General features: G+C 39.8%; 1 protein-coding gene across 5 annotated transcripts in view; it reads right to left on the minus strand.

Moving 5' to 3' along the window:
* Positions 1-13,069, minus strand: part of GKAP1 (G kinase anchoring protein 1) — a 67,045-nt gene that overhangs the window by 37,177 nt on the left and 16,799 nt on the right. For all 5 annotated transcript variants that reach the window (XM_006759471.2, XM_015561143.1, XM_006759472.2 and 2 more), the window contains exons 3-4: positions 9,930-10,073; positions 2,606-2,683 (exon numbers count right to left, since the gene is read on the minus strand). In XM_006759471.2, the coding sequence (XP_006759534.1) occupies positions 2,606-2,683; positions 9,930-10,073 (222 nt within the window). The remainder of the gene's footprint in view (positions 1-2,605; positions 2,684-9,929; positions 10,074-13,069) is intronic.

The raw sequence follows: 13,069 nt of genomic DNA on the forward strand, positions 1-13,069 counted from the left end.
GACACATCATCATTAAAATGCCAAGGGTTAAGACAAAGAGAGAATCTTAAAAGCAGCAAGAGAAAGAAACTCAGTTACCTACAAGGGAGCACCCAGAGGACTGTCAGTTTCTCAACAGAAACTATGCAGGCCAGAAGGGAGTGGCAAGAGATATTCAAAGTGATGAATAGCAAGAACGTACAACCAAGATTACTTTACCCAGCAAAGCTATCATTCAGAATTGAAAGTCAGATAAAGAGCTTCACAGATAAGAAAAAGCTAAAGGAGTTCATCACCACCAAATCAGTATTATATGAAATGCTGAAAGGTATCCTTTAAGAAGAGGAAGAAAGAAAAGGTAAAGATACAAACTATGAACAACAAATACACATCTATCAACAAGTGAATCTAAAAATCAAGTGAATAAATAATCGATGAACAGAATGAACTGGTGATTATAATAGAATCAGGGGCAAGAAAGGGAATGGACTGACTATTCTTGGGGTAAAAGGGGTGTGGGGGATGGGGGAAGAGAATGAACAAAAATCGTGCACCTATGGATGAGGACAGTGGGTGGGGGGTGAGGGCGGAGGGTGGGGTGAGAAATGGGTGGAGCGGAGTTATGGGGGGAAAAAAGAGGAACAACTGTAATAATCTGAACAAAAAAGATTTAATTAAAAAAAATCAGATGCTTCTTTGTAGTAATTACCATTAAAAAAAAAGAAAGAAAGAAATAGAAACATCAATGATAAGAGAGATATGCCAACTGGGAATCAAACTGTGACCTCCTGGTTCATAGATGCCGCTCAACGACTGAGCCACACCAGCCATGTACAGTTTTTAAATTAACATAACTGACTTAAAACTCAACGACTACACTACATCAATGTAATCACACCAAACTAGCCATCGCAGATTAAAGAAGTTCCTCCATTCCCTGAGGTTCATTATTTTTTGATAAAACCAATGCTTTTGGGTACTACACCTATGTACCAAGAAAACAGGCTGGATGTATGATAGTTCATAATACCATCTACTCTACTCCTCCTCTAAAGATACAGCTAACCATTTTAGCCTTAGAATCTAGATATATATCTACCAAATTTGATAAATTTCCAGTGTAGCCCAAAAGTCCATTAAATGATCTAAGTCATAGTAAAGCTAATTGTATCCATTTTTGTAATTGTCAGGTTTGTGTCTAAATGAACAAGTAACAACAAAATTACAGTTACTCTTGATTTTTCAGGATAACAGGAACAGAGACATGGAAAATAAAACTAATATATATAGTGTACAAAAGCCCACCTCATTGGCTTTCTTCCTCTTCCCTTTAACTATGAATAAATAGCAAAATCATCCCCTGTTATTTTAATTATTCTCTTCCCTTCATCTTAAGTAAAGAAGCTAGTGTACAATGACATAGCCTAAAGGCCCTAAGCATGACCAGAGGCCCATTTATGATTAACTACTGAGTAAATTGAGCATTTATATTATCTTCATATTATTTAACTTTAGTCCTTTACATGTATTGGGAATTTTGATCTATAAAATTTATTCAACTTGTGGTTAAATACAGAAACTGAAACCAACACTGCTTTTTTACTTAAGTGTTCCTAGAGTTGCAAAATGTAAAATGCATTTTAGCACACAGCCCAACGTCACAGCTTAGTGACAAATTATCAGAAATGTCCTCCCATTTACTTTAGTTATTTATAGTGTATCTCCAGCAGAGGGTCCCATAATGGATGTCCCTGAACTCATACTTACACCTTATATTTTTAAATCTACTTATTTTTTATGTTCATTTAAAATAAGTTAAAATAAATCATTTGCTGTTAATTTCCTCTCTTCCCTTTATATTTGGAAGAAAGTTTGTAAAATAAACATTCCAAATCATCAGACAAAGCTTAGGCCACGTTTTTGTTCTCTCAAAATCTGAGGAAGAATCTACCCTAATAAAAGAGAAACATGCAAATTGGTGTCACCCCACTATACCCACCAGCCAATCAGAGCGACTATGCAAATTAACCCAACAAAGATGGTGGTTAATTTGCATACACAGGCACAGAGTGAAGACTGAAGATTGAAGAGGCTTGGCTTGCCAAGCCTCGCTGCAGCTGGACCAAAGGCCTGGGTCCAGGGTGCCAGAGGAAAACCGGTGCCAGCAGCCAGGGGAAGGAAGGCCTATTGCGGAAATCTTCGTACAACGGGCTTCAAGTCTTATTATAAAAACGGTGTGTGCCCTCGCCAGTGTGGCTCAGTTGGTTGGAACATCAACCCATACATCAAAAGGTGGTAGGTTTGATTCCCAGTAAGGGCACATACCCAGGTTGGGGATTTGATCCCTAGTGAAGGCGCATAAGGGAGGCAATTAATTGATATTTCTCTCTTACATGATGTCTCTCTCTCTCTCTCTCTCTCTCTCTCTTCCTTCCTCTCTCTAAAATCAATGTTTTTTAAAAAGACCTTGTTTTTATTTTTTAATTGAAAAACAAAGTAAATACAGCATGATAATATTCTGTTACCACAAACTTTAAAGAGAATTTTAATACAAAATTTGGGAAGGTTGGTCCTAACTTCGGACCACTTAAACCTAATATAGCTAAATGAATAAACATGTAAATACCTTTTTGTGTTCTTCATATTCTAATTTACTTAGCAACAATGCCTTCTCAAGATCTGCTTCAAACATTTCAGAAGTCAGCTAGAAAAAAAAAAGTTTCACAATAAATAGATGATAGCTTTATACCACACTAGCAAAAATAACTATTGACAATATATACAGGAAAAGAAAAATATATATTAAAAAAGTCTAGGTTCTCCAAAGTTACCATCCATGCCAAAGTAAGGAACCCTGTATTTTATAGTAGAGGCCCGGTGCATGAAAATTCGTGCACTCGGGGGGGTCCCTCAGCCTGGCCTGCACCCTCTCACAATCCAGGACACCTCAGGTTAGGGTCCATAGGCCTGGCCTGAGATCAGGGCTTATCTGGGCTTTCCTTCCCCCACCTGCAGGCACCTGGCCCCACCCCCACTGCTGCCACTGCTTGCCATCTGTCCTCTGCAGGGGACAGGTTGGGGTACGATGGCTTGGCTGGCCTGGGCCTCCCTCTGTGGGGTAATGGCTGGCCAGTCGCACACCTGCCACAGAGTCGCTGCCAGTGGCCTGGGCCTCCCTCTTTCTTTGCTGGGGAAGGAGGGGGAGGCGGGGCCAGCCCTGCAAGGAGTCCTCTGCCTACCTGATCACCCCTAACTACTCGCCTGCCTACCTGGTCACCCCTAACCGCTCTGCATGCTTGCCTGATCACCCCTAACTTGCTGGGTGGTGGAGCCAGCCCTGCCAGGTGCCATCTGCTTACCTGATCGCCCCTAACTGCTGGCCTGCCTACCTGATCACCCCTAATTACTTGCCTGCCTACCTGGTCACCCCTAACCACTCTGCCTGCCTGCCTGATTGCCCCAACCACTTGCTTGGGGGTGGAGCCAGCCCAGGGAGGGGCCATTTGCCTACTTGATTGCCCTTAACTGCTGGCCTGCTTATCTGATCATCCCTAACCACTTGCCTGCCTACCTGATCAACCCTAACTGCTAGTCTGCCTACCTGAACACCCCTAACCACTCTGTCTGCCTGCCTGATAGCCCCTAACCCAGTGGATCTCAACCTTCTGGCCCTTTAAATACAGTTCCTCATATTGTGACCCAACCATAAAATTAGCTTGGGGGTGGGACTAACCCTACCAGGGGTCGTGGTGGTTCTGGTCTCTGGTCATTCTGGTCATTACATGCTGGCTGGCCTTTTATTATATAGGATACCAAAGCAAAACTTCCAATTTTGAGATTTCCATTTGCCCTTTGATTGTCAATAATTCACTGTATATCACATAATCCTTTGCTTTATAAATTTGGTTTTTTTGCTTTTGTTTTTTAATATCCTCACCCCAGGATATTTTTCCATTGATTTCAGAGAGCGGAAGAGAGAGGGAAAGACAGAAATATCGGTGACAGAAACACATCGATTGGTTGCCTCCTGCACAAGGCCAGACCAAGGAAAGAGCCTGCAGCTGAGGTAAGTGCCCTTGACCAGAATCGAACCCCGGACCCTTCAGTCTGTAAGGCTGACACTCTAACCACTAAGAAAACCAGCTAGGGCTATAAGTTTTGCTATATTGGCCATGTTTTTTTTTTTTTCTTCAAGTGATTTAAAACTCATAAAATGAAGTCTTGTATATAAGTAAATTTAGAGGCACACTTGGAACTAACAATAACCACAGTTTGTTACAAATATGAAAATTTAAAATACCTATTGACTCCTCTGACCTATTGCTTCCTAATTTTTGTTCTCATAAACAGAGATTTCATTTTAGACAAATTTCTTCAAATGAGCTATATCTGTTTGTTCTTTTATTCATTCATTCCCTCGTATAAACCAAGACTTTAAGTGCTCCTGTAGTAAGGACTCAAATCTCTGAAGCAACTACATCCCATGAGAGGTTCTGCCCATATACTGGGTGGGGCAAAAGTAGGCTTAAAGTTGTACGTATGGAAAATAATACAGTAATTCCTAATAAACTGTTCTGCAGTCTCACAACTGTAAACCTACTTTTGCCCCACCCTGTATGTATAAACAGACACTCAAGTCTCCCAGTCTCAGTGATCCATTTTTCATGATGGTGATAGCCCCTTTGAGTAAACTTAGGACTAAAAATAAAATCTGTATGATTTCCTGATTGTTGAAACAAGGCATCCTCTAAAATTTTCAGGAGACTATGTTCCATTTCTCCCCAACACAGGTATTTACAGATTGAATTAAAGCAATTTTATAAGAAAAAGATTTCTTTCATGAACTCCTGCTTCAGCTTTTTAACTTTTTATTTAAGTACTAGAGACCCAGTGCAGCCCCGCCCCCTACTGGAGTGGGGAGTGTGATCAGGAATGAGGCCGGCCACGGGGAGGGACTGCAGGAGGTTGGGCAGCCAGCCCCACACCCTTTTGGGGTGAGGTGGGCCTATCAGGGGTGGGGCTGGTGGGGGTGAAGGGGTGGAGCATTTGGCCAGCCAGCCCCACCCTTGATTGGGGTGGGAGAGTCTGGTAGTGGGCAGTACTTATTAAAGGATACTTTTGAGAACAGTAACTGGGAAGAATGGGAAAAGAGCAGGTTTGAGCAGAAGAATAAATAAAGCTGCAATGGTGGCCAGGGATCAGCCTCAGTGAACCATAGAGAGAACTCTTTGGTCGGTCAATGAGGAAAAAAGGAGACATATGTACCTGATCTGGCCGGTTCGCTGGCCACAGTGGGCGTCATAGCAACCAGTCATTATAGTCGTTATGGCTTTATGGTCGCTGGCTTTTATATACATAAAAGATGGTTGATATATAATATTATATTAGTTATATTAGTTTTAGGTATACAACTATGTTCTCTTTAATAACCACATTTACAATCACTATTTACAGTTAATTCTATATTGAACTAGCTTCAATACTCATCAGTGGTGCTTTCCAATTGCTGTGCTCTTTATTTAGATTTGCCTTTTAATTGACAGGAGCACATCTCCAAAAAATTTGGAAAAGGGATAGTGGTGGTATGTTTTCTCAGCCCTTGCTTGAGAAATGTATTTCTGAGAATGTATTTATTCAGCAGTCACACAAATATTTTGGCTAGATACTGATTTTGGTCCTAACATTTCAATTCTGGCATTTAAAGTAGCCAACCTACAGCTGATAGATGTTCCTTCCTCATCAATGTTTCTAACTCTCTCCCTCTCCATTCCTCTTTGTAAAATCAATATATTTAAAAAAAAAAAAAGTAGCCAACCTGACTTTTCATCCTTAGTGGACAATTTTTTTCTCATGCATACATTTATAGTATTATTTCCTTGTTTTCTCATTCTTAAATTTAAAAACTTTTACAAAGACTTCAGTTTTTTAAGAAAACTTGAATTCTTCTTTCAAGTTCAAATTCAAGTCTTAGCTCCCAAACATTTTTTATCTATATTATCTTTAATGACTCTCTCTGCTCTACTTCTTTCAGGATTTTAGTTCTGTTCCAATCTTTTTTAAAAAATATATTTTATTGATTTTTTACAGAGAAGAAGGAAGAGGGATAGAGAGGTAGAAACATCGATGAGAAACATCAATCAGCTGCCTCCTGCTCACCCCGGTTTCCCTTGCAGCCCCGGCTTGGTCTGGAAGGACATCCAGTCTAATTAGCATATTATGCTTTTATTATTACAGATTAGTATCTCCCCCCCCCCCGAGTTTTACAAAATTTTCTAGACCTTTGGTTTTAATTATTTAAGCAAAAAAATGGAGACTGTCTAAAACAGCCGTGGGCAAACTACCAATCTTATGTCAATTGTATTGGCAAAATTTATCTCGAATTTTCCTTCACACAATTGACTCAATTGTCTTCAGTGTATACTCTGGTTCTTTAGTCTTCCCAATGAAGTTTTAAATTCTGCTGTGATTTTACTAGTACTTCCCAGATTTTTTGTGGGGAGCGGCTCTAGAGTTAAAGCCTCGGATTGACCTGTGGCAGAGCCACAAACAAGTCCTAGTTTAGAGGGCAGAGCCCTCTTTGCATAATTAAGCTAATGGGCTGTGGGGGATGCAGCAAGTGCTGCCAAAACAAGTGAAATTCACAAGAACACTGTAACTATGGTGACCACTACCTTGTTTACCTTTGACTATAAAATAAAACCTCAGCTTGCTAGTTGGATCTCCTCTGTAGCCTCATCCAGGCAGAGGAGATCCACTGAGCCCCAGCTATATTCTCTTCGTCTTTTCTTTACTCCTTTGCCCCCTCCTCCCTAAACGCCCGCCCCCCAGCCCCCAGACTCACCGAACCCTTGGCTGTGCTGGCAGGGCACAATTTTTTTACTTTACCCATCTCCCTTTTGATTTCTGTCTCTTAGTCACTTTTTCATCTCTGTCTATTGTTTCACCGTGTTATTTAACACTAGAGGCCCAATACATGAAATTTGTGCAAGAGTAGGCCTTCCTTCCCTGGCTGCTGGCACCGGCTTCCCTCTGGCACCCGGGACCTGGGTTTCCCTTGCAGCCCCGGCTTGGTCTGGAAGGACATCCAGTCTAATTAGCATATTATGCTTTTATTATTACAGATTAGTATCTCCCCCCCCCCACATACTTCAACTTCCATTCCCCGCAGCAAATCTTTCACTTTGGTCACTAAGTACAATGTTCTTTTCCTTTTATGTAGCAGAAATATTTCTTCATTTGACTTAAGATCACTAAGATCTACTGTTTGCTCATAAGTAGGTGGGCTAGATGGTTCTTTTCTGTCTATCTGGTTGTTGTTTAATGCCAGTTCTCAAATTTTATGATGAGGCTTAGTTGACATAAATTTACATTATAGCTTTTGTGATTTAGGAGTAGGAAACTTTGTTTTAGCCTAATTTCTCTTCTGTGTTTGAATTAAGCAGCCACATAACAGGCAAAATCCCTGTATCTAGCTTTTTGTCTTTCACAGCCCTCAATACCTGGAATTTCTCATAGTTGTTTTCCTACTGTTTCAGAAAGAATGCCACCATAATTGTATGTTTTCTGCCTAGTATAGTCACTGCCTGGTCCTTACTTTTAAAATATATTACTCTACACCATAAATAGATTCCAGGTGGTATGTTATCTATTTGTCCTTATATGAAGTCAGGGCAAAGTCCTGACCATGTCATTTTGGCAGCAGTCAGTAGAGGCAGGAAGAAAGGCAATCAAATAACTGTGCTCAAGTTCTCATATTACACAGAGTGTATTTTGATGAAAATCTGAATAGCTTTCCTTAATTTTCCAGTGCCCATGTGCCACTGGGAGAAATTCTTTCTGGTGAAGACACTGTTAAATTGTATTACTGTCTAAAACAGATCATTATATTTACACTTGTAATCCAGAAGAATGCTGTGGAAGGGAATAAAAAGTATCAAAATCTGTAGAATAATACAAGATAATTTACCCAGTATACCAGTGTGTGGAAATATCTTTTGAACAGCACTTTTGTTAGTTCTAGTGTAATAACTGATGTTCATAATGAGCCTAAGGCACTACAAATTCTAAAGAAAATGTTAAAATAGAATTTATGTTAAGAGCATAGTTTCATATAGTCTAATTCTTTTTAGACTAGTAACCCAAGCATGATAGGTACAGCCACTTTATTAACCCTTTGCGGTCATATTAAATTTGGACATGAGTGTCGTACTAGTCAGAATTAATTTCCATTGAAAGAGCACTGATACATAACATCCAAGACTATGAAGGATAAACAAGATTTATTAATTCTTTTTTGGAACTACGTCACTACTAGTACAATCACTACAAACATTATCACTTTCTACGTCAGAGTCAGTATTCAAGGTGCCAAAATAAAACTCTTCATCGTTACTTTCAGATTCGCAGTACACTTCTTTCGGTAACTTTCTTTTTGCCATTTTGGAGTATTATTTTGAAATATCTTAACAAGCGAGAATGCCTAATTACAGTTAAACGTAATTTGTAAAGCTTTATTTGAAATTCTGCGAAGTATCTCCGAAGCTTGTCGATTTCTTCACTCTCAAAAGGCGACTGACTCGCCACGGTGTTTTGCATGGCGAGTGTGGAACGACCGCGTTTGTTTATATTGAGTTTCGGTATCTCCGATTTGTCGGGGCAATGTTTTGGTTCGTGACAAGGTCGCTTAGACACTTAAGAGCTTTCAGAGAAATTATGAACTGATACATGAATGAACAGAGTTAAGATTCGTACAGTTCCTTGCTGTGGTGGCTGAGAGCAGACATAGGACCGGAACGGTAAAAAAGCTTTGGTGGCTGAGAGTAGACAAACGACCGCAAAGGGTTAAGCCAAATTATCTGTTAGTGCAAAACTTATTCCCAATAGATCAAATGACAGTTTAATAGGTAAACAAGTAACTGTTAATTTCCCACACATACAGCAGCTCCTAGAGCAGCGGTTCTCAACCTGTGGGTTGCGAACCCTTTGGTGGTCGAACGACCCCTTCACAGGGGTTGCCTAAGACCACCCTGCATATCAGATATTTACATTATGATTCATAATAGTAGCAACATTACAGTTATGAAGCAACGAAAATAATTTTATGGTTGGGTCACAACATGAGGAACTGTATTTAAAGGGCCAGAAGGTTAAGAACCACTGTCCTAGAGTATACTCAAGCTCAGTATGTTATTTTCTTGGACACCAAGCACAAAAAAAGAAATTAGTCTTAATAAATTATTTGGTCTGGTTATTAATATTTAAGAAGCATAGAAAAACAAAATCAGGTTAAAAAAAACAAATGCCATAAACTATTTCACATTAAGGTTGTAAAGTAAAGGTTTCCTGTCAAAGTCCTTTCTTTAGGCAAAACTGTCACTCAGTATTTTTACAAAGGACCTCTGGCCCTACAAACATAATTTTCTTGAAAATAATTTAATCCTGTTGTTCTACTTTCCCTCTCTCTCATTTTTAAAAAGGGAGATGAATTAAAAACTTTCAAGACAACTGCTTTGAACTATTAAAACTAACAATGATAAATGTATCAATCTGTTTTTCTACTACACACAAAAAAAGAACCTGTTATTGAAAGCAGCAAATACATGAACTAAACCAATACAAAAAGCTCCCCAGAACAGCAGTGTTACAGACTCAAGATGCACTGTCATCTTTAAAAATGCATGCACACAGCCCTAGCTGGTTTGGCTCAGTGGATAGAGTGTTGGACTGTGGACTGAAGGGTCCTGGGCTCGATCCCCAGTGGGAGGTGTGCAGGAGGTAGCAGTCAATGGTTCTCTCTCATCATTGATGTTTGTCTCTTTCTCCCTCTCCCTTTCTCTTTGAGTCAATAAGAATATATTTTTTTAATAAACAAGTAAAATAAAATGAAATAAAATCAAATGCATACATTCATTGAAAATCAAAGCAAAATAATTTGATTTACTTAGCTGTACCTGCTCATCTCTTTGTCTCCACTCTTGCCAATTTTCTTCTCGTGTATCCTTCTGTACTGGATTTGGTAAAGGAAGCTCATGTTGAGCATTACAAGTGGCATGGGAAGATTTCTGGGGAATTTTCTTAAAAGCAAGATTCCTGAGCTATGAAACAAAGAATACATTACATTCAATTTGCCAGTCCTGAGATAATAACTGGATTTTTTTTAAGTTAAGAAATCAACAATAATTTTACACTTCAAGCACTATTTGTATTTTTTGTAATCTTTATAGAATATTAAATTCACCCACATTTGAAATAATGGTTGGTAGATTTCTAGATGAAATGATTAATAAGTAAAAATGGATTGTACTCTATTAAACCATCATTTTAAAGATTCTGCTTTACTAAGGAGAATAAGTGTATAGAAATAGAACATCGGATAAGTGTGCTTTTAAAATACAAAACAACAGGATTCAAAAAGATTAAAGTGTAATAGCTTACAAACTGAAAAATTTAAATAGAAAAGATAGCGCATGCAATTGTCGCAACTACTTTGCTAATCCTGAAAAATACAGGGCTAGTCCTCAAAGTATCATAATGAATTAAACCTGTATTGGGCAAGCCACTTCCCAACAATAAGAATAATCAGAGATGTAGAAAGTGAAACAAGAAAGAAAAATACTGAGAGGGTGTCATGGATTGAATTGTATTTCTCCCAAAGATATGGTGCTAACCCTCAGTGTCTGCGAAGGTGACCTTACTTGGAAATAGGGTCTTTGCAGGTGTAATCAAGTTAACACGAGGCATACTGAATTAGGATAGGCCCTAATCCAATATGACTGGTATCCTTATAAGAAGAGGTGAAGACAAAAATACACAAGGAGAAAGCCAAACAAGTAACAAGAGGCAAAGATTGGAGTGATGCAGCCACAAGCCAAGGATTGATGGCCACCACAAGGTAAGAGGAGGCAAGGAAGAATTCTATTTTGAGTCTCAGAGAGAACATAGCCCTTGTTGACACCTTGGTTTGGTCTTCCAGCCTTTAGAACAGCGGTTCTCAACCTGTGGGTCGCAACCCCTTTGAGGGTCGAACGACCCTTTCACAGGGGTCGCCTAAAACCATCAGACCACACATATATAATTACATATTGTTTTTGTGATTAATCGCTATGCTTTATGTTCAATTTGTAACGATGAAAATACATCCTGCATATCAGATACAGTGGGGCCTTGACTTACGAGTTTAATTCGTTTCGTGACAGAGCTTGTAACTCAAATTACTCGTATGTCAAATCAAAAAGTGAACGAGTGAGACACGTGATGCTGGGCTGAATTTGTGGCATTCACTGTGATGTTCACTGCGCCAACTAGCGGTGGGGTATCTGAAGCTGGCTCGTAACCCGAATTATAGCTCGCAACTCAAAGCAAAAAATCAGCTGAAAGACGGCTTGTATCTCAAAAAACTCGTTAGTCAGGACACTCGTAAGTCAAGGCCCCACTGTATTTACATTATGATTCCAAACAGTAGGAAAATTACAGTTATGAAGTAGCAATGAAAATAATTTTATGGTTGGGGGTCACCACAACATGAGGAACTGTATTAAAGGGTCGCGGCATTAGGAAGGTTGAGAACCACTCCTCTAGAACCATTGGAGAATAAATTTCTGTTGTTTTACAGCACCTAGTTTGTGGTACTTTGTAATGGACAGCTTTAGGGAAAAAGAGAGGCTTAAATTGAGTATCAATAATTTTAACCAATAATATATGGCTCTGAAAAAGGCAGTGAGGAGATACAAACATCTCTTTAAGTAACTGGTTTCTGCTGTGGAAAAGACATACAGGAGGAGATGCTACTGGAGATGAAGCACTAGCAAGTAGACTGTTATTTTACAGAAAGTGAAGACTAATAGAACTATAGCCATGGAATTGGAAAGGGAGGACCCTCAGGCTCATCCTCAGTTACATGTTTCCTTATTCTCTAATGTAAATTCCATTATTACCTTACTAGGAGGCCAGCACGAAATTCAAAATGGCGCAGCGCTGCCCACTCCCTTTCTTGCCCTTGAAGAAGCCACAGCTGCTGCTGATCAGGCCCTCCCCCAGTGTAGGCACGTGGAGGCCTCTGCTGCCCCGCCCCTAACACTTGTGTGCGCAACCTCCACCTGTCTCGTCTACCCATTACGGTGTCCCGGTTAATTAGCATATTTCTCTATTATATATAGAGAGATTTTCTGTTTCCCCCACGTCATCATTAACTCCAAAAATAAAGTGATGGGCAATAAAAAGTTTTGAAAGACTGGACTTCTAAAAGGATATATAGTGGGGAAAATGTCTTTTAAAGTTATTCTCTGTGTGGCAGTATTTTAAAGAGATATTTAGAAAGCAATGATGTTAAAAATTTAATAGAAACAAACTGAAAAGGCTTGTTTTCTAAGTCTTGGGACATTATAAAATGAATATAAGGGGGGGAAAAACATTTTTACTACTTCTCTCATTAAATGATATTGAAAAAGGTCATTGCCCTAGCTGGTTTGGCTCACTGGATGGAGTGTTGGCCTGTGGACTGAAAGGTCCCGGGTTCAATTCCGGTCAAGGGCACGTGCCTGGGTTGCAGACTTGATCCCCAGTGGGGTGTGTGTAGGATGCAGCCAATCGATGATTCTCTCTCATCATAGATATTTTTATCTCTCTACCCCCTCTCCCTTCCTCTTGAAATCAGTAAAAAAATATATATTTTTTAAAAAGGTCCTTATATACTCCAACTGCTCCTTCTATTAAAAGACACACAGCCACAGAGGAGAAACCAAGATGGCGGCATAGGTAAACATCGGAGTTTGCTGCCTCACACAACCACTTCAAAAATACAACTAAAAGACAAAACGGACATCATCCAGAACCACAGGAAGGCTGGCTGAGTGGAAATTCTACAACTAGAAGGAAAGAGAAAAGCACTGAGACTCAGAGGAGGTGAGGAAGTTAAGTGCAGAGGTACGGAGGCACACTTGGAAAGGGCTGACAGTGGAGGACACGGTTGTCTTTTTCAATCGGGAGGGAGTCTCAAGCTCCCGGCTGCTCTGAACTCCAGTTCCGGGCGAGTCTCTGGGGACCCAGACTCATACAGGAGAAACTGGACTATCTGGCATCACTTGGAACTTGG

This window comes from Myotis davidii, unplaced genomic scaffold, assembly GCF_000327345.1.
Source record: "Myotis davidii unplaced genomic scaffold, ASM32734v1 scaffold556, whole genome shotgun sequence".
In the NCBI taxonomy this organism is placed as follows: domain Eukaryota; kingdom Metazoa; phylum Chordata; class Mammalia; order Chiroptera; family Vespertilionidae; genus Myotis; species Myotis davidii.